We start from the raw sequence: 22,399 nt of genomic DNA, 5'->3' as shown, positions 1-22,399 counted from the left end.
AGAAGGAGCGAGATCCGTAGAAGTAAGGTTGTAAGCAGTGACAATCCTACTTCTAGGGATCTCGCTCCGTCTGTCACCACAGCCATAATGACGGGGACAGATCTGAATATACTCTGAGGAAAGGGCTGAAACCGGTTGCTAACAAATAAAAAAAACTGAAAACGAGATCGAGGCTGTTTTTATTTGAGTTTTAGCAATAGAGACTGTTTGCATTTGATTTTTAGCAATACTGAAGGATATGTCGAACATGGGTCTTGTAAGATACCTTCATCGTGGGTGACCTACATTTCCCGGCGATTTTCCAAATGAATTTCGGTCTGACATTTGTCTTTCCCACGATTAGTTCAACGTGTTCCTACCACATCAAATGACTCTGTACGCTACTAGCATACGTTTCATATATGTGACACTTCCACTGTTCTGCCATCCTTACTCATACAATAACGGGTATATTCGCAAATTCCACTCTAATGGTAGAACAAAGATATCGCTAGTCAGTGAAAGAAGAAATCAGAGTGTGTGCGTTTATTGATCCTTACCCTTGAGACATGAAGTCCGCATCTGTTACAACAAGGGCAAACTGCATTAATTTTACGGAAGTATGAGAAACTACCCTAGGGTTATAATTCTTTTAAATAAATGCCAACTTTCATTGGAATTACGAAAGGTAATAAAAACCGATCAATCTCTACAATTTAAAGGAAACCACTTACTTTCACTTTTTGCAAAACTAAACAGTAATCCATCATTTGCCTGAAGTATAAATAACACTCAACAGCTACGCAATTTAATAAGACAATATAAAAGTATGGAATAGAACACTAACAGCTCAGAACAGTAATGTCACAGACAAAGCAGAGGCGGAACTAACAAATGGCTCAGTCGATAACGAGACAAAACGGGTGTAAAGATTTACATACAGCACGTCTGCGCGTGCCCTTCCACATCGATGGGTTCTCAACGCAAGCAACACTAAGTTCTTGGAACCTACGGCAGGCGTAGAGAGTCAGCACAGTTTCGTGGGTAGTCGCCTCTATACGATGTCGTCCACTCTTTCTGGCACATCACAGATTCACTAATACTTCTCTGATTCCAGTCATCACGGCCTTAGAGCGATAAGTAAGGAATAGCTGACATAGAAAACTGTTGAAACAAGCTACAATATAGGTTCTCGCGGCCGATATGAACGTCACTTAAGACTATCGGGCTGACAAGTCGAGGTCGATATGTAAAACTTACCCCTGAAGTTTCGTGTCGGGCTGCGAAATACTCGTCATATGTGAAGCAGCGAACTGTTACCAGAATTCGAGGGAGCACAGGATACAGAAGCGGTGTAGAGGGCACCACAGTCAATCACGTGACGCCGGCCAAGAGACTATCTCTGGTGGTACCAACATTGTAGATCGAAAGTTACTGATCATTATTCCTTCGAAGCAAAGAAGATATCCATATCTTAACTAATTTGACTCCTTCCTCTTTTCTACTAAAATTATTACGTAGTTCGTAAATCTCAATAGCCTCCATAATGCACGCAAGATAATACGATGTTTTCGATATGACGCTCGCCTCACTGAATTTTATTTCATGATTACTTTCTTTGTATATATGTTCTGCTATGTCCCAGGCGGCAATTACTCGTATGTTCAATTAAAAGGGTGTCAACACTTCTTTTCGTAGAACCCATATATACTCGGTGTAGCCAAAGGATGTCTGATACCTTTTCCCATTCTTAAATACTGTTTTAACTTCCTGGTGAATCATAGCCGGCGCCACGTGATGGACTGTGGTGCCCTCTATACTGCCCATGTATACGGCAGTCCGAGTTCTCAGTGCAGTTACGCGCTTAACTCTCGAGGATGCCTCCCGCAACTGGAAACGAAATGACCACCTGTCAGACCGGAAGTTTTAAGTGGAGTATTGTAAGAGCCGTTTCACACTTGGAAAAAATAACTGTAAATGCTACCAAAACCGATAAGAAATGAACAATGAACATCAACAGGAAAAAGAGTACTGACCGTTTGCGACACAAGTAAAATGGCTCACATCTCCGTAAATATTTATTTATGGACATACGTTTGTAACGGTCTTCATTTTTGCGTATATCTCCTGCAAGAAAATAGCAGATAAAACACACACACACACACACACACACACACACACACACAGAGAGAGAGAGAGAGAGAGAGAGAGAGAGAGAGAGAGAGAAACGCTTCCATGACACCTAATCTAACCGGTGGCCATTCGAAAACTTCCTGTGCCTGCTTGGCCTGGCTGGACGATTAGCTGGTGCTCCGCCAGCTGCACGCGGCAGAACGGACCAGACAAGTGCTAAGCGGACAGTGGAGAGGCCGGAGGATATGGTAATGCGGCGCCACCTCCCCGCTTATCTGCAGCGCCAGGCAGACGCAGCGCGCCGCCGCCGTCTGCTCGCCTGCCCTCGCTGTCCCCTGGGAGTGCCCCTGTACGTATGCCTCCCCTACTGCACGCCGGGCAAGCTGGCCGCGTGGCTATCAGGGGCTCCCAAATCTCTCGCCTCCACGTGCCTCGTTCACAGAAAGCGCTTCCGTGTATCTTCTCTCACTTTTCCAGCAGTTTCATTTTCGGCAGCTAATAATACGGTGGCACGAATATACAGTGCTACTTCATTGTCCTCCATTTTATGAGAGTCTTCTAGCCTGAACGTTACGATCTTCAGCAGACTTTCAAGACAAATTTTAAGGTTACTTCTGAAAACAGCATTCACTTTCCCAATTAATGAAGTCGAGGCTATTTGCATCCCCCAGTACATTTCTTCAAACATCCATCCGCTTGTTACAGTTGCCACGTGGAGAAATATTCCAGAAAAGTTTCAATAACTTTTCATTAAATTATTAAATGTTTTCGCAAAATTCGAACATATTTATACAGCAGTGGATCGGGACGAAAACCTGGATTTCCCGCTTATTACGAGCGGTCGCCTTGACCTCTTCGGTATCCAAGCACGCCCCAGGACCGACCAAAGCCTCCATACGTCCTAGTGTCTTGAATGCATGTCCGATGGAATAATTCATGGAACTAAACAGATACCGTAAAATACAGACACTCCGCTGCTGTATTTCATGCCAAAGCAAGGAAACCTGATGAGAATAACACCATCTCACCCTATGCGGCAATCACATGAACTGTATGCAAGCACTATGAGATGCAGGCACTAGGACATATAGAAGTTTTGGTCGGTCCTCAAGGCGTGCTCAGGTACTTAAAGTGGTTATGGCGACCACTCACGGCAATCGAGAAACCCGGGTTCGAGTCCCAGTCCGACACAAATGTTCATATGTTTCTAATAAATCTTAGAGCTGTCGTATCAACGTATCTGCAGTTTGCAAATCCATTTCATAATTTAATACAGCTGTAAATTGTCAGCAGAGTTTTTTTTTCTTCGGCTATGCTCGCATCCTCGAAGGAACATTTTATCTACCTAAACAGACGACGTAAAACACATACACTGTGATACTTTGTTCATCATTAATCTCTACTATTAGCTATCAGCGAACCGATTGTAAGTTATTTTTCTCTTACTGTACTTAATCTTCAGCTCTACTGTCATACATTCCCTATTCAGTTATTCCATTCTTTGCTGAAGGTTTACTACATCCGAAGCAAAGCAAACAACTTTATCTGCAAATCGAAGCTGGTTCGGATGCCTTCTGGTTCTTTCTCCTTGTTAAAGGTATTATTTGACATTTATTCACATATAAAGAGCTGTCGTTTATTATTTCATGTGCTACTTCTGTGCAAGCTTCTACCTTGAAACACGTATGTTTGTGCTTTTGTTGCCATTTGCACTTTTGTTGCCATTTGCACTTTTGTTGTCCTGATATGCATACTTGATTATACTAAAGACGATTTTCATCACATACACGAAATGAGGATGAGATCCGAAATTAAACCTTATTTTATTAACTTAATTTACGGATAGCCGGAAGCACTGGAAGTGCAACAAATTAGTTCTAAGCACAGTAGTAAATATGTATCACACAGTTAATATTTGTATTTTCCAGGTAATAGAGCGAGGTGCATCATAAGGCCATGTGCCACAACAAAATCGAGAGAGATAGTATGGGGTTCTGGTATTGCTGGGCTGTTTATTCAGGGTACACTAACAAAAGCCCGGTAGCAGCAGTAGTGGCAGACAGAGAGAGAGAACATACTCCCACCCTCAAATGAGTCACCTTATTTTACCAACTAACATCAGTTTAGCACAACACATGTTCATCACAGTTTAATAATCTGAAGACATATCCCAAGGCTGCATAACATACTTTTGCTGAAACGGAGTCACCCAGTTACGTTCCCTTTTCAGTTCTGAACGTGTCATTCTTTTGACGAAATCTAATGGGTGGTAAAGTTATATCCTATACGTACCCGCTCCACGATGCTAGGGATAGTTTCGGTGCGTCTCCTCAAAACATTTGCGATAAAGTCTTCTCTCCTCGCCGCTCCCATTCACGAGGTGATAGTTGTCTAGTGTACTACAGAAATGTGAGCCGAAATTGGTGCGAAGGCACTCGTCAGTATCACTGGCGGAAAGCTACACATGGTACGCTTACACAGTGGCCAGCTTTTGCCACACTGCGACCAATGATGCGGAATGACTTAGTGCGTTGCAGTTGGCCAACTAGTGGTGCCAGGGTGACATGCGCAAATGTTAAGGGGCTACGATGACTTCGAAATTTAACACTTACAACGCTTCTCGTTTAACAAGTTTGTTTGCGTGGCCATCTTCCACAGCAGGCTTATAAATACTTGTTTTGTAAATAAAACTGCATTTCCCTGCTGCTACTTAATTTATCTACCGATACGCGTTCCGCCTTTTTCTTGTTCTAAGGCATCCTCAGTGGGATGATTTGCTGATCTGCGTTTCCTCACATCTTGACTGGAGGTCGCACTAACACTTTCATTACTGCCATATAACTTTTATTACTGCCATATTACTTTACGTTTTGACCTTCTTCATACTGTTCACCATGTTTCTCATTCTTTCCTGTGGTGTACTATGTTCTTTTGAAACTCGCTATAACTATTTCGCCGGCCACTGCTTTTACAACGTTTCTCGTTTACGTCACGTTCCGATTCAGTTCAGTATCAGGCTGCACCGGTTGTTGATACCAAGCACAGAATTGGCGATTCATTTATTTCCCGGCAGTGAAATCTCAGTTTGCGAAAGTGTTATTTCAATACATTTTCGGAGTGCAAATATCTAATGTTTGTGTTTGGATAAGGCGTAACAAAAGCCTCATATATTCTGCTGTAATTTAAGTCTTGGCTTAAAAATAGAAGGGAGCATTTGGCCCTTGAGTAATGGCTACCGGACTTGGGGAAACTTTTGATGTGTTCAACAATGCGTTTTACATCACCAGCTGTATATTTCCTTTCTTTGTTTTTATTTCCCCTACTTCAATGTAGGTAACATCACCACTCTTTTTTACTTTTACCAATATTTCCACTCTTCGCCTGGTAATTTTGTGTACTTGCAGAAAGTTTTTTTTTTTTTTTTGCAAACTTGAAAACGTCCGCTTTCGTCATCAGGAACTGTATAAAAAGCACTAGCCTGTCTGCGACTCTCCTCGGGTTCTTCGTAAGAACCATGATGCCTCCTTCATTGCATACACTTACGTCTCCCATCAAATAAGAGTTTTGTTTAACATTATCACCTAGTTCGTAGAACTGATTGAATATGCTTGGTTTGTGTTCCAGTGCAATGTCTCTACACTGATAGCGGCACCGACATGAAACCTTCAACAAACAAACACGGGAATTAGAGGCATTAAATAATTTGTGACCGCCACGAATAACCTGTTTGTTTGCTGCTCTGCACAGTTAGTAGGTCTATTATAGTCCAGGAACCAAGTCAAACATAACCTAACGTGGTCTGCTTAATCTAAACATAGGTTTGCTTAAAACGCCACAGAAAAATCATAATCAAGCGAAGTTCTTGAAAAAAGCCTTAGTCCTAAAGCGTTAAGGTTATCATATACACTTACCTCATCAGGTGGAGGTTGTTTTTGGAGTACAGTAACTTTCATAATGTTTTCATATGGTCTCCCCTCGGCTCTTAGCTTCTTATTTATTTCGGAAACACAATCTTCACCCATTTTCCGACATTTTCTTGTTTCATCCATCACATAAACCACAATAGTAAACACAACAGACAGGACTAATCACTGCAACTTGAACACAATCTAAACTCAAACTAGAAACAACAGCACGGGCACGTAGCCCCGATTTTGTTTCAGAACAGGTGGCACTTAGCTCCTGGCGCATTCTGGTGGCAATGTTTTAAACCACTTCCACACTGAAACTTCCTGGCAGATTAAAACTGTGTGGCGGACCGAGACTCGAACTCGGGACCTTTGCCTTTCGCGGGCATGTGCTCTACCAACTGAGCTACCCAAGCACGACTCACGCCCCGTCCTCATAGCTTTAATTCCGCCAGTATCTCGTCTCCCACCTTCCCAACTTCACGGAAGCTCTCCTGTGAGAGCGTCAGTAGTGCTTGAGTAGCTCAGATGGTAGAGCACTTGCCCGCGAAAGGCAAAGGTCCCGAGTTCGAGTCTCGGTCCGGAACACAGTTTTAATCTGCCAGGAAGTTTCATAACAGCGTACACTCCGCTGTCGAGTGAAAATTTCATTCTAGACCACTTCCACACTGATTACTAGATAGTTTGGTTTTCACTGACGAAGGTTAGGCACATAGCCCATATTTTGAAAACAAAGCGAAATGTTTTACTTTCGGCACTTAGACCGGATATTATAATTAGTCGACAGTTTATCAATTAGGATCAACAACACTATGAAGTTGTTTGCTAACGATACTACTGTGTATAGTTTCACTCTATCACCAGACTTCCAGTAACAGACAGCATTTGTTTTACATGTACCCTCCACCATTGCCTAAGGTAAATTAAAACTGTTCTTAAATTTATCTCTTAAACTAATTTTTGCGTCTTTATTAAAATAATAAGTGGTTAATTTCTTAAAGGACGTATTATATTTGCAGAACCTTGCCGTATATGAGGTTGTTATACGAAGTTACTTGTCTAATGCTTTCACTTCGAATACCTTTGATTCGTTAAATATAACTGTAGTTCTTTTTCACATAGGCAAACGACTATCAAGGAGTCATAAGAGGCGTGTTCGTAACCATTAATTAATCACTGACATCAAGTATCAAATGGCATTATGTACACTCTGTCGAGAGTGGCGTAGGAGTTGTGCATTTTTGGTCTCAACTGTCAACCTTGCGAGAAATCAGATTTCGAATACCTTTAACGAGTAATATGTTGTTTGGAGTGAAATGGTTTGTCGTCTCAGCCTCTTAATGTAAATGCTACATGCTGGTCGACACTTGTAGAAATTCATGTCCCTTAATTTCCAAAATTGGTCTTTTATTCTCATATAACGTTCCTAAATTAACGTAAATAGTCTGGAAAAACTAACACAATTTCTCTGTGCATTTAAAAATTGAAATCGATTGTCCTAACAACTCATTTGAATGCAATCTGTTACACCTGCATTTTCCTACGTAGATAAACAAAAGCTCTTTGCAAAATATGCTCATCACTGATCACGCTACACCAAGTTACTGTTATTCTCAATTCGTTACAAAACATTTTTTTTTTTTTTCAGTTGCGTCCTTTCCTTGTTTATAGCACAATCCGATGTGCCATACACTAACATACAAATTTCCTCGTATTTCCCAAGACACATTCTGCAAACGTCTTGCTGAAAAATTCTTGATTCTCAGTTTTTCAAAGGCACACATTATTCTGAAAACCTTGCATGGCACATTTCTCAGATTCCGTTCTCTTCAAGAGGTTTCACAGCGTTAATGAGCGAGAACACAGAATACCCGACCATAACGCCCCCCGTACAAAACTGCTGCAGTTTCTTGGCACTTATGTTACTTGGCTCTGGAAACTGAAAAATATATCACACATCCCAGTGCTTTCAAAATCAATTCACTCAAATTATAGACGGCACCTACCCAAAAACACCTCACCCGCGTTTCACACACAGTTCGACACGTATCAGATAGCCCGCATTTCCTTAACGATGTAATTGTCTGCTGGATTTTTCTCCATTCTCTGTAACATAAACCATGTCCAGGTTTTTGAGTCTTCTGACTCGTTTGATGCGGCCCGCCACGAATTCCTCCCTTGTGCCAACCTCTTCATCTCAGAGTAGCACTTGCAGCCTATGACCTCAATTATCTGCTGGATGTATTGCAGTCTCTGTCTTCGTCTACAGTTTTTGCCCTCTAGAGATCCCTCTAGTACCATGGAAGTCACTCCCTCATGTCTTAGCAGATGTCCTATCATCCTGTCCCTTCTCCTTATCAGTGTTTTCCACATATTCCTTTCCTTTCCGATTCTGCGTAGAACCTCCTCATTTCTTACCTTATCAGTCCACCTAATTTTCACCGTTCGTCTGTGGCACCACATCTCAAATGTTTCGATTCTCTTCTGTTCCGGTTTTCCCACAGTCCATGTTTAACTACAATACAATGGTGTGCTCCAAACTACAGCCGGCCGGTGTGGCCGTGCAGTTCTAGGCGCTTCAGTCTGGAACCGCGTGACCGCTACGGTCGCAGGTTCGAATCCTGCCTCGGGCATGGATGTGTGTGATGTCCTTAGGTTAGTTAGGTTTAAGTAGTTCTAAGTTCTAGGGGACTGATGACCACAGGTGTTAAGTCCCATAGTGCTCAGAGCCATTTGAACCATTTTCCAAACTACATTCTCAGAAATTTCTTCCTCAAATTGAAGCCTATGTTTGACGCCAGTAGATCTCTCTTGGCCACGAATGCCCTTTTTGTCAGTGCTAGTGTGCTTTGATGTCCACCTTGGCTCTGTACCCTTGCCTAGGTAGCAGCATTACTTAACTTCATCTACTTCGTGACCATCAATCCCGATGTTAAGTTTCTCGCTGTTCTCATTTCTGCTACTTCCCATTACTTTCGTCTTTTTTTTCGATTTACTCTCAATCCATTCAATCATTCTGTTCTCATTAGAGTTCCCACTCCATTCGTCAGATCATGTAATTCTTCTTCACTTTCACTCAGGATAGCAATGTCATCACCTAATCGTATCACCCTTTAACCTTGAATTTTAATTCCACTGCTGAACCTTTATTTTATTTCCATCATTGCTTCTTCGATGCACAGATTGAACAATGGGGGCGAAAGAGTACATCTCTGTGCAGTATTAGGGTTTAATCACACGAGATGGTTAGTTGCGGAGAACAGGCTCGGTTTAGTGAAGCATGGGGAAGGAAATCCTTTTTAAACTAACCATTTCGGCATTTTACTCGACGCTGTGACTTTTTGTAAAGCGCTAGGAAGCCATTTACTTCTTTCTGCTTGGAAGGGATGTAGATCAAAAACAAAGTGCTCAGGTTAATGACTTTGGTATCTTCACTGAAAGCGAGGAAGAGTTGCAGGTCACACTGAAGGGAATATACTGTCCTCTGAGCACAAATTTGGAGAGAGAGTAAACCGGAGGAACTGAGAAATGAGATAACTGATAAACTTATTTCAAAATTGTCGACACCGAAGTAAACGAAGTTAAGGAATTCTGCTACCTGGGAAGCGAAATAACGTTTGACAGACGAAGTAAGGAAGACATAAAAAGCAGACCAGCACAGGAAATGAGGTCATTTACGACCAACAGAACTCTATTAGTATCAAACACTGGTCTTAATTTGAGGAAGAAAAGAGATTGTACTTCCGGAGCACAGTGTTGTATGGAAACGAATAATGGACAGTGTGGAAATCGGAAGCTAATTGAAGCGTGGTGCTAGGCAAGACAGAAATTTTAATATATCAAACAGCTGGGACGTTGAGATTAACAGGTTGGCACTTAAAGAGTAAACCGTGGCGGTCGGCATCAAACCAGTCACAAGAATGATCACTCGAATTAGAAATATGAACACTTCTGTAATTGTTCATAACGTTCTACACACATTTGGCAGATACTTCAACTTCTGACAACGTAATGTTTAGTTCGTCTATGGTGTTCGGAATTTAGACACCACTTACTACTTCGCCACTCGAACTGTCGCCCTATGGCTCTACCTCATTCCTTGCTAACACTACTGAGGCTGTCCTGAGAGACCACTGCGTCTAAGGTTCAAATGGTTCAAATAGCTCTGAGCACTATGCGACTTAACTTCTGAGGTCATCAGTCGCCTAGAACTTAGAACTAATTAAATCTAACTAACCTAAGGACATCACACACATCCATGCCCGAGGCAGGATTCGAACCTGCGGTCGTAGCGGTCGCTCGGCTCCAGACTGGGTCTAAGAGAAAGGATATTGCGATAAATTTGGATTACCCACGAGTTCAGAGGTTTCAGTGTGGGAGGAACGCTTCACTAGTTAAAGCTTCGAATCAGTCCAGATTGCGTGCTCCGATGTCAGCGTTCTGCCTGCGAAAGCAGTGGATCCGTATTCAGATCGCTACCCATTACACAATTTTATCTTGTCATTGTCATTTTCAGGCACACTTCTGTTCTGTCGTTTCTACCCATCTCTCTTGCCACCCCCCCCCCTCCCCTTTCTCTTACCCGTCATCTGTTCGTATCAGTAACACCGAATACTCATGAAACAAGACAGTACAATCATTGAAGTTTGTCCGGACACTTTACGACGTCGTTGTGTTGTTATACAGTACAACGTTTCGGACACGGAAATGGCTTTCATCATAGTAGTATGTTTACGAGGCCGCGCTGGAAATGAAGACCTCCGAATTTTATATTTATTTCTCAGCACGGTCACTTTGCTGATGAACCTTTTTTTTCACAATGAGAGATCAGTTTGTTGATACCGACACGGTAGAATGTTTGACTTCGTTGACGCAGCCACGACATCGTCTCTGCTTGCACCGCTTCATCAACGTCACAGTGGTGTCCTCGAAGGTTCTGGGAACAGATGAAAATCGGATGGGGCCAAGTCGAGACTGTATGGGGGGTGACTGACGACAGTGAACCCAAGGCATCGGTTTGTTGCAGGTGTCGCAGGGCTCCTGTGCGGTCGGGCATTGTCATGCTGAAGGAGTGGGAGCCCCATGTGTGGACGAACTCTGCTGGTTCGAAACCCGATTACAGCAGCTGTTTCTCAGGCACCGGCGTAGTTACGTTACACACAGCCATGTTACACGCTACAATTCTGAGCCCTCTAATGGTAGATGGTTGCAAACATGTAGACGTGAACAACAAAGACGTTGTATGTTAATAACGTTTATTTTCTTTAAAAATCCTTAAGAGTTTTCACATAAAAAATTCGAAGGCATTACCTTTCAGCACATCCTTGTACTTCAGCATCAACACTGGCGAGAACATTGGTCTATATAACGAAAGGATGAAACGATCATATGCACGAAAAAGTTTTACTGACGACAACAACAGTAATGAAAGCTTAGGCTCGTACCAATCTGTGTCAAATCTTCATTGATCCGTTAAGTCATTTATTTTGGTGATGACAGCACACCGTACGTATTCATTGGCAAATGGTCATTGACCTTGTTTCCCCTACTTCCATATATAATTTTTCATAAGTCCATCCTGATGTCAGTCCAGGTTACAAGGTCAAATCTGGACATATGAAACCTTGTCTCGTGGAATTCGCGGTCAAAAGATCTACAATCAAAGGCATTCCATCATTTCTGCGCCTGCACACCACTTTCTGAGAATTTCATTCTCAGGATGTCAGATGCCACACAGACTAACATCACTCGAATTCACTCGCAGCGTGGATTAGCCGCGCGGTCTAGGCGCTGCAGTCATGTACTGTGCGGCTGGTCACGGCGGAGGTTCGATTCTCCCTCGGACATGGGTGTGTGTGCGTGTCCTTAGGATACTTTAGATTAAGTAGTGTGTAAGCTTAGGGACTGATTACTTTAGCAGTTAAGTCCCATAATATTTCACAAACTTTTTTTTTGTTTTTTTTTTTTAATTCACTCGCAGCAGTAAGCAGGTTCTCGACTACGCGCTAGATTTCAGACGCTGTTGCAACATCTGAAGATAAACTTGCTTACAATTTTGAAACGCCTACGTCAAATAAGTAACTCTTTCAGACCCTCTGGCTACTATTGTGTACCTTAGCTTTTAGTGTCTTAGCTGCAACAGAAGTATTTTTTTCCCAATGGAAACCTGAGGTACACATTTGTGAAAGTTCAAGCTTTCCATAATGCGCAAGTGCTGCCAACTATTGGGCATCACTATGAAAATATCAGCAAGTCAGTTTAGCGGTGCGCTGCATCTTGTGGCTACCAGTACACACAGATGTGGTCGGTTCGCTATATTTCCCTGTATAACTGAATACTGTAACTGTTATTTTGCATTGAATGGTCGCTGTACTACTTATTACAATCGAAAATATTTCGTAATCAGTTATTTTAGTTCATAAAATGAAGCCAAGTGTTCAAATTATGTTTTGATAGCGGGTATATATTTTTGATTAAATCTTGCATCTAAAATAATTAAAAAGTCACCTACTAGAATTATCACAGGAATGAAAATTATCCTTCCTCCAGAAAAAATTCAGGTCTGAAACGTTTAAGTAATAAGCTGCTCCTAAGTGGCAGGTAACAGTCTGCTTGATACTATTATTATTGTTTGGTCGCTATGGAAAACGGTCAGTTAGCTCACTTGTGATATTTTTTTCTTATTTTCCCAAAAAATCTGCATCTTAGAGCTATGTGTGTGCCGTTTACTTGGTGTGACTGTGTATCTGAGGGTCAGGCTGCTTTCGCTTAGTTGTTTAGACCTGACTTAATAAAGAGTCCATCTTCTGTCTGCGTGTAGTCTACGTAGTTTGATAAATATACAAAATTAGATCATCAGCCACCTATTAGAAATCAGCAGCTTCCATTTTTAATATCTGCGTTATTGTGTTAGTACTATTAGTTAAATGTTTTAAAGAATTAGTTGTTTATGGCATGTGCTATTGTTAAGACCTTAAACCGTCCTCACACGGAACACGAAAGCGAACGTGGACATGGACCTGGACCAGTTTTGTGACGTAACAACGTAAACAATTCACGTTGCGCAGCATACCCAAACTTGAAATACAGAAACGGACGCTTCGAAAACTTTATGCGTGAACAGGAACGTTGCCAACCAGACGTGTAAGATGGGTTTCCGCGTCACAAGCACACCTTAGAAGACACCATATTCAACACTGACAATTGTAGTTTAAGCACGCATTTGGTGTGTTTTATTTTACAAATTATCTACTGTGATTATATGCTGATTCAAAGCGATAGAAGACTGAGGAACTTTCGGAGGTACTTTGATTCTAGAGTTACTTGTTACAACAAAATTATTGGAAACAATGTACTAGTAGTAAGTATTTCGTATTGTAACTATAGAAGTACGTCTCCTCAAGGACCGGTGCACTGAAGATTTGTAAAAAAACACATCATTTCTGGATGATTTTGTTGTAATTAAGAATCAGTGACATAATGGCGGTTAAATCCTTTCGGACGATATAAGATCAGACGCCAGACTCGGATAACATTTGTCAACAGCAGTGTAGCGGACACACTCGCGGTCTGTGCCTGTCGGCATTACACTTGCCGCAATCTGGTTTTTTTTTTTTCCTTCATTTGACGTTTTTAAGATTCTGGAGCTTCCTCTTCAGGAGTGAGTTAATTTTATTTAGTGACCGTGGCCAGGTGACATGGACAAACGAATTGCAACATCTCTATCTACGCCACCGGTTCAGTACAGACTAGTATACGAACATAAATGACGTATGCATTTTAACAGAGTTCGCGTAGCTGTTTTAGAAGCCTGCTTGTTTCGTAAGTAACTGTGTGATTGCACGCCCGACGAAGTCGACAACTCCTGCTGGAGAGCACTGCGTTCCCAAATGACGACGAGGAGCAGTACGTTCTTGAGTGTGCACCAACCGCGATGGAAACCACATTTGGTGTGCTTCACGTTGAGAAACACATCCCGTGTGAGGACGTCATTAGCAGCTCTTTCAAAAGTAGTGTCACTCGCGCTACATTATCGAAACCCTTTGCTCCATTACGTAGCGTCTACGACAGGGAATTGTGTGAGTGAGAGGCACAAATTACATAGTATTAGCACAGCCACCCGTTCACCCACCGTCCCAGCCCCCTTGGTTTGGTTACATTACCTCACACTGATATTGGCGTGGCGGCATAATGATGGGCCCAGAAGATATCGTCCCGCCTGCCATCTGAAAAGTATATAAAATATGCGAATCTGAGTTCTCAAGTCATAACATAGTAGGGCAGTGGGAGAAGAAACATAGTTTTCGAGAAAATTATCTTGATTATCAACGCTGAACCGATCTGTAGACTATGTACTGTATATGTAAGAAAATCTTTCATATAAATGAGACTTGGCAATGAAATTGCTCTAAACCATTTATGGGTGTCCATGAGATTAATAGTAAAATATTTTGTGGAATTAGAATAAACTGTAACCTGAACGACAAAAAATACTCTAATACGAAATATTAATCGCATTCATTTACTGAATATACGTTTCTTAACATTTTATCTATTTATATTACATATTTCTTTATAATAAATATTTTATATTGTAATGCTCTGTTCAGAATCAACAAAAATTCAGCTAATGTTAGAAAATACACTGTTTAACTTAATGAAATATTAATCATTTTCAAAAACACTTCTTGGATATAAAACGCCTAATCCAGTGCCCTCACATCCAAAATATATCAACTGATAAGGCAGCCATAAGTCATAATTTGGAGGAAACGACCAACTTTGAAAGAAATTCTGTATTCGGACGGTGTTTTTTTTTGTTTTTGGTTTTTATAGAAAACTGGAGAGTCCAAAATTTAGCTCCCAAAGTGACTGTAACGGGAAGTTTATATCGGTGTGCTATAAAGATGAATTGGTGGTAGGCATGTTAAGACAGATGAACGAAAAAGTGCCAAACAGGGAAATGCTGTCATCGAAATCGATACACTACTATGCTAACGATTAAAAACTGGATTGCAGTTTCTATCTCATCACTAACAACACGACGATTATGAACGAGCACATGAATGAAGAAAGAAATCTGGAACCATCTATGCCTGGTACTAAAATAAGCAATTTTGAAAGTATCTCTGAAATTCAGTTACGATAAGACTAAAGTAATGTAGAATTAATACACCGAAATACAAACATTACAAACTGACACCGAAGAAATTGTTGTTTTTTTTCCTTTTTTTGCATGGACGAAATGAAGAAAATAACTGGACGGGCATTTAAAGAGAACAAAATTGGCTAGGAGTGCTTTTGGTAAGCATGCTTCGAAAAGGCTGCTGCCAGTATGTCCTTATTGGTTAGTTTACACTAAGTGTATTATAAAAAGGGGATGGTGATGGGCAGGTTGTGGCAGCCAATAAAAATCTTTGCTGAATTGTAAGAGAAGAGAAAAGACAGAATCGATTACCAAATGCAGTGTGGATACACGATATTAGCGAACATACAAGGACTATCGTCAACGGCCTTGCCGCGTTGGATACACAGGTTTCCGTCAGATCACCGAAGACAAAGAGCGTCGGGCGTGGCCGGTGCTTGAATGGGAGACCATCCCGGCTCCCGCCCGATGTTTGCACCTTTCCCTTCGTCTTAAAAGCAAAAGAGAGGAAAGGTGATGGTACAAAGTTGCTTATCACGTTTCTTTGCGCTAATGTCCTGGATTAATATTTATATCTCTCCACAATGTGTCATAAAATAACAAACGACCCTGTTGACAACGATATATACGTCGGATGGGAACGTTAAGCTGGGTGTTTCCCTTTGCGCCTCTGGAGAGGAGCAGGCTGGGTCGCGGCAACACGTTTCACCCACTCCCTGCCCCTCCTCCTCCGAATCCAGTATTAAACTCTAGTCTACACGCACTCTACCGTAATCCACACAACACAGACACACCTCTGAAATTTCAAAATATGTCAGAGGAAAACAGCAATGAACGGCAATGCAGGATTCCAGCTTTTACTCCCCCAAGCTTCATACCCTGACAATGCGATCACTTTCCGACAGGACCATCAGGGACTCCAGAGCATTTAGAAATGTAGTCGAGCCCTTCATTCAGCATTTCCTAGATCGCAGTTAAATGCTGCCGCCGAAATTGATACACTTTTGTGGTAACGATTAAAAACTGAGACGCACTTTCTGCTACCTTTATAATCAGTAACATGGTATTTATGACAACTTATACGGCCGGCCGGAGTGGCTGAGCGGTTCTAGGCGCTACAGTCTGGAACCGCGCGACCGCTACTGTCGCAGGTTCGAATCCTACCTCGGGCATGGATGTGTGTGATGTCCTTAGGTTAGTTAGGTTTAAGTAGTTCTAAGTTCTAGGGGACTGATGACCTCAGAAGTTAAGTCCAATAGTGCTCAGAGCCATTTGAACAACTGATACCGATACGGATCAAATGATACACAACGTCGAGGAATAAAATCTGGAAACATCTGTGCTTGTTGCGACAGGTGACGGGATAAGCATGTGAGCTGGGCCGGGTTTGGGAGAACAATAACCTCGGCGGAAGCCAGTCCGTGCCTGAAATGGAAAGTTAGCGCAGAGGCGTGATCCGAATGTATACGGCACTACGACAGACAGCTGCGCGGGCCTGAGGTGTACTAACGCGAGTGAGCATCTTAGCAGAGACAGTCCACTAAGAGAACGAGATAAGTGGGGGTGATAAAACTTGAGGGCGAGTCTAAAGGTCGTGCGATACTTACTGCTGGGTGGGCTCAACCGCCAAAATTGGAAAAAGTTTCTTTTATTTCCAACCACTGGCCAGCATTTCACTGTGCGGAATGAGTTTTGTGCGTTTGATTTTATTTTGTATAGGTTACTGTAACGCGAAGGTATAAACTGTTTAACTGTGTTTGCTTTCTTGACGATGAGGACGAAAGAGAAAGGGGAGGGGGCAACTTGGTGCGGGCTCATGACCCACTTCTCTCGAACAATACCAGCACATCAACAGTGCCACACGCCTTCGCAACATGAGATACAGTACCGAAGTTAGGTATTAAATCCAGGACACTGGCGAAAAGTCTTCTGATTACAACTTCATTACTTCTCCTTCCTTTGCCGGTCTAATATTGGTCTGAAACGTACTTCATCACTCCTATTTAACTTGGTCAAGTTCATCACGAGACATATATTTGAATTCTGGACTTCAGTCATTTTGAATCATAAGAATGAGATTAATAACAGTGCACCGTAAACACACTAAACTCCAGCACGTAGCATATGTTCGGAAAGTTGGCTAAATCGGGCTCTGCTCCATCATCTCTCAACGACGAACGCTCATAACTTCTACGAGATTTAAGGTCAAGATTATGCAAGCGATAGAGGCTAATAGACTACATACATCGAGATAAGGAACCAATGTTCTAAAATGTATATATAATTTTCCACTGATATATACAACTTACCCATTATAGCAACAGTTTGTCCAAAGCGACGACCACCCGTCTCGAGGCATACGTTGTAAATAACCTACTGACTCTGGGATCAAAATCATCTTGACTCATTTGTTGCACATGTTTTTTTTTTATTTTTTATTTTTAGAAAGGAGTCTCCACACTAAATGATTCCAACTCCTTGTGAGTTGGAAAGTTTAGCTATTGGTGGGTCCAGAAAGTTATCTTTGCTAATAAGAACAAAAGGGTACAGCTCTCATCATTTTCTATGGTTTCCTCCTAGAAGGTTGACTCTTGTATTGTCAACCATGTGGTAACATATTCATTGATCTCGTCATTGTTGCTACATTTTTGACTACCAAGAAACATTTTCAAGTGCAAAAAAAGATTAATGTCACTGCGGGCAAGATCAAAACTGTGCCGATTGTGGTCAAAGCTACTGCAGCTGAAGCCCAAAGTCCTGTCGGAGTTGGCACGTTCTGTAAGCAGTGTGAGAGCGGGCATTGTCACGAACCAAAATAATACCGTTTGTGATCCTCGGGCGGTGCTTATTCCGTTTCGCGCCAAGCCGTTTCCTAAAGGTCTCGTAGTAAACATTTGCACTGATTTTTTACAATTCGCGGTAGAAAATGCTACTGTTGAATGCCATGTCTATCCCAAAGGACTGTGCACATACCTTTCCGAGCTATGAAGATTTCCTTGACTTCTGTCTTTACTGGTAGCGCAGTGTACCTCCATTCCACTGACTATCGTTTCGACCGATGCCTTTCGTAAGCAACTCATGTCTTCTCCCTGGTATCTATCTTGGTTAGAAAATTATAACCATCTTTGTTGTAACATATCAAACAGTCAAACTGTGTTGGTCTGTAAGAGGTTCTGGCACTCAACGAGCACACAGCTTTAAAAACTTCAAAACTAAACTAAACTCCTCCGGAGCAGGCTATGAAGGCCCAACGGTACCGACCGGCCGCCGTACCATCCTCAGCCATAGGCGTCGCTGGATGATGCAGATATGGAGGGGCATGTGGTCAGCACACCGCTCTCCCGGCAGTATGTCAGTTTCCGAGACCGGAGCCGCTACTTCTCAAACAAGTAGCTCCCCAGTTTGTCTCACAAGGGCTGAGTGCACCCCGCTGGCCAACAGCGCTCGGCAGATGGGATGGTCACCCATCCAAGTGCTAGCCCAGCCCGACAACGCTTAACTTTGGTGATCTGCCGGGAACTGGTGTTACCACTGCGGCAAGGCCGTTGGCGATTTTAAAAACTTCAGTTTTTCGGAAAATCTGCGAAAAAAACAGATACTGTAAACTTATGGTTTTCCTTTACAATGTTTTCAACTGAACGAAACACTTCTTCATTAACCAAATTTGGACGTGCAATTATGTCTTCACCGTCCACTTTACCACGTCCTTCAGTGAACTGTCGGGGTTATCTCCTTAGCATTGAATTATTCATGGCATTTTCTACGGAAAACTCGCAGATCTGTCAATGAATATCGGCTGGTTCAGTGTTCTTCCCATTCAGAAAACGAACTTCATATCTAAACTCACAAGCGGCGGTATTTCCAGTTCTGGTCACTTGTCTAAAGAAGTGTTGCACAGCATAAACAACACACTGAGAACTGGTGTCATCTCCTTTCCCTTGACTCAAAACAACTACTGCATATGCATCTGTCTACGATAGCAGCTATGTTCCGAAAAGAAATTCAAACGTAACTTTGTTTCTGGACGTACCTCGTGTTCACAGGGGTACGTTTCTTCCAATCAAGATGACGCTACTTGGAAGACTTTGCTCTGTACATTCGTTGGACTTTTCGGGCGGTGCATCCTGCTGCACACATTACATGAGTACCTGCACGTAGTGTCTTCGACAAACTACGTTCATGAGTTGACATAACCACACAGAGGTTCGCAACTTCCTTTCTATATCTCGTAAGTTTATACTTAAATCTTATAAATACGTAGTCCCCTGTTTTGTGTGGTATTAGAGTAGTGGCACCCCACACGAACATTCGAAGACTCGATCAGCGCTAAGACCCATAAGAGCCTGAGGGTACCGCGTAGATTACTAGTTAAGTTGCATAGTTCAGCGTGCACAACAAGGGCAGCAGGCAACCACGAAGCCTTGAACTTGCATCGAATAGAAACAGAAGAACAGTACACAGATGTGGTTAATTTCCTAGCTTCCGTGGCTGTGATATTTAACCAATTTTCTTTCAATTCCTTCTGTTGTAGTCATTATGACATATTAAAAGTCTCTGTGGTTACATATTGAACAATAGTGAGTTTTAATATAGTGTCACTTGCGTGTTAAAACTCCCAGAATACGGGTAAATGCGGTCAAGAAAATTTGAACTAAGATCAGATTGATCACAGCAATGTAGTAGATCAATTGCACTCAGAGAAATTCTAGACTCTGACAGTGGGACTCGAAAAATGAAACACAAACAGAGTCCATTACGCTGGGCCGCCGGCCGGTGTGCCCGAGCGGTTCTAGGCGCTTCAGTCTGGAACCGCGCGACCGCTGCGGTCGCAGGATCGAATCCTGCCTCGGGCATGGGTGTGTGTGATGTCCTTAGGTTAGTTAGGTTTAAGTAGTTCTAAGTTCTAGGGGACTGATGACCTCAGATGTTAAGTCCCATAATGCTCAGAGCCATTTTTTTACGCTGGGCCCTAGTAACGCCCTCAGCCATTTCAAAAATCAAAAATTCTCGAGATGTGAGTTAAAAGACACGAAGGTCAAACAAATCAAGCCAATTTTAAAAACTCCATTATAAGGCTTCTAATTTAAAACAGCAACCAGCCACAGCTTTGGTTTAAGAAGGTGTATTTAAACCAAACTGTTACCGGCTTCGGATTTATTTCAAATCTTTCTTCAGGTTCTTTCGCTGCTTATGTGAAGGAGGGACACGTTTCGTAAATGTTAGGTTTTTGAAATGTGTAACATATATGCTGCTATGAAACGGAAAATACTGTGTGCTCAAGCGGTTTCCCGAGAATTTAACAACACTCACATAGAGCTACAGAAAAAACATGGAAATTTTAAAATGTTTAATAGAAGTCAACGACAAGTTCATGAGACAGAAGTATACATCACTGCAGAAAACGTGTAACGACAGCAAAACGAGGCCCCAAGAAAAAAGAAAATAAAAAAAATCTGTAAGAGCCCTCTGAAGATAATAGTAAGATAATCATTATGCCTTTCTCACTTTGTTAAAATTCATGGTGAAACCTTCAGCTGTCATTTATTTGCATAATTCCCTATAAGTTTGGGTCAATAACTATTATCAAGGTTACCTGCCAAGAATGGCAGGAAATTTATAGCATAATTTGTTCAAATTCGCAGCTGAATATGCGATATGCAAACATACCTTCCTCATTTGTTTCTCCATTTTTGCCCATCTCCCGTTCCTAATCCATTGCATCTGGGAACATTTCTGTGCGTCTTTTTTGTATTGAGACTAACTTTTTCCAGCGTAAATCACTTCTGCATTAACGCATTAGAATATTTAGCGTAGCCGGCCGGAGTGGCCGTGCGGTTCAAGGCGCTACAGTCTGGAACCGAGCGACCGCTACGGTCGCAGGTTCGAATCCTGCCTCGGGAATGGATGTGTGTGATGTCCTTAGGTTAGTTAGGTTTAATTAGTTCTAAGTTCTAGGCGACTGATGACCTCAGAAGTTAAGTCGCATAGTGCTCAGAGCCACTTGAACCATTTGAACCATATTTAGCAAATTTCTCTGACATACGCTAATTACAGCCGACAGTGGGCCGTTGTGAGTACCTGCACTTCAATTATGACCTCTCGGCACAATTTTAATCAATCTGAAACCGATTTGAGACAAACAAAATTTGTTACATCATTATTTGTGTAATGCAGGCAACAGCCTGCTATAAGATTTAACCAGACTGTGGGTGTCTTCATCACAAAATACAAATACAATTACGATTAGTGACAAGTGAAAGCAGATTTGCAGGTCACATGCCCTGGTCATATAAAATAACTTCTAAAATCACATTTAAAATCATATCAAAATTACAGGTATTGGAACTGACAAATACCACTGTTATGTTGTTTCAGTACCTGTAATATTTATATGGGTTTAGTTTTACGAGTAAATGATTACGGTATTTTGGTCGTAAATCTATTTTCCGCTGACACCGCATGTAATTGTCTTTGGTTTTCTTCTGATGAAGACACTTAGTGTCAAAACCAGGTCGGGTGAAATCTTGTTGCAAGCTGCTGGCTGTGTAATATAAACCATACGCTTGCACGGTTGCTGGCAAGGAGTTATGCTTAAAATCGTTTCTTATACCATATTTGTCGCTGGCTGCTGTTTTAAATTGTAATTAGATTACAGTCATCGTTCTCATAAAGTCTACTTTCGACAGGATAGCATCAAATATTCCAGTTTCCACAGGAACAATATGGTTCGCCCCTACTTCAACAGAGCTCGCCAAGTGTATGTAACAAACTGAGTGGAGCTCGGTCCTTTGGAGGAAAGAATCCGGTGTAGTCAGCCTTTCCCGGTGCGAAGACAAGCCCACTGAGCTGAAGCGCGATTCGCGGCGCACAAAGGCGTCGTTAATAAGGCCCTCTGCGGCGGTTCCCGCGAGCTGAGTGACTCCACTGCCACCCCCACCCCCAACCGACACCTCTGGCGGCAAGCGGAGGGGTGGCTCTGGCCTGGCGGACTAATTTGGACCGCGAGGGCGGTGGCGGCGGCAGGGAGAGCGCCCCCTCGTTATAAGTTTTATTCGGGGCGGCGGCGGCAGCGGCGGCACACACCCTGCTTCCCGCCCCCAGCGGTGTTGACTCGCGGCCCCGCCAGCAGCCGCCGGGACTTCCCCGTCGCCTCACACAGGCGAACCGCCGAGTTTACTCTCCTCCCCGGGCGCCGGCAGCCACCGGGGTGCGGCGTGTCGCGGTCTGCGCCGGC

General features: G+C 42.5%; 1 protein-coding gene across 1 annotated transcript in view; it reads right to left on the bottom strand.

Moving 5' to 3' along the window:
• Positions 1 to 22,399, bottom strand: part of LOC126456677 (uncharacterized) — a 726,929-nt gene that overhangs the window by 124,262 nt on the left and 580,268 nt on the right. The window contains exon 2 of the mRNA XM_050092419.1: positions 14,183 to 14,245. Within this exon, the coding sequence (XP_049948376.1) occupies positions 14,183 to 14,245 (63 nt within the window). The remainder of the gene's footprint in view (positions 1 to 14,182; positions 14,246 to 22,399) is intronic.

This window comes from Schistocerca serialis, chromosome 2 (genome assembly GCF_023864345.2).
Source record: "Schistocerca serialis cubense isolate TAMUIC-IGC-003099 chromosome 2, iqSchSeri2.2, whole genome shotgun sequence".
Lineage (NCBI taxonomy): Eukaryota > Metazoa > Arthropoda > Insecta > Orthoptera > Acrididae > Schistocerca > Schistocerca serialis.
This window is presented reverse-complemented; position numbering and strand designations above follow the sequence as displayed.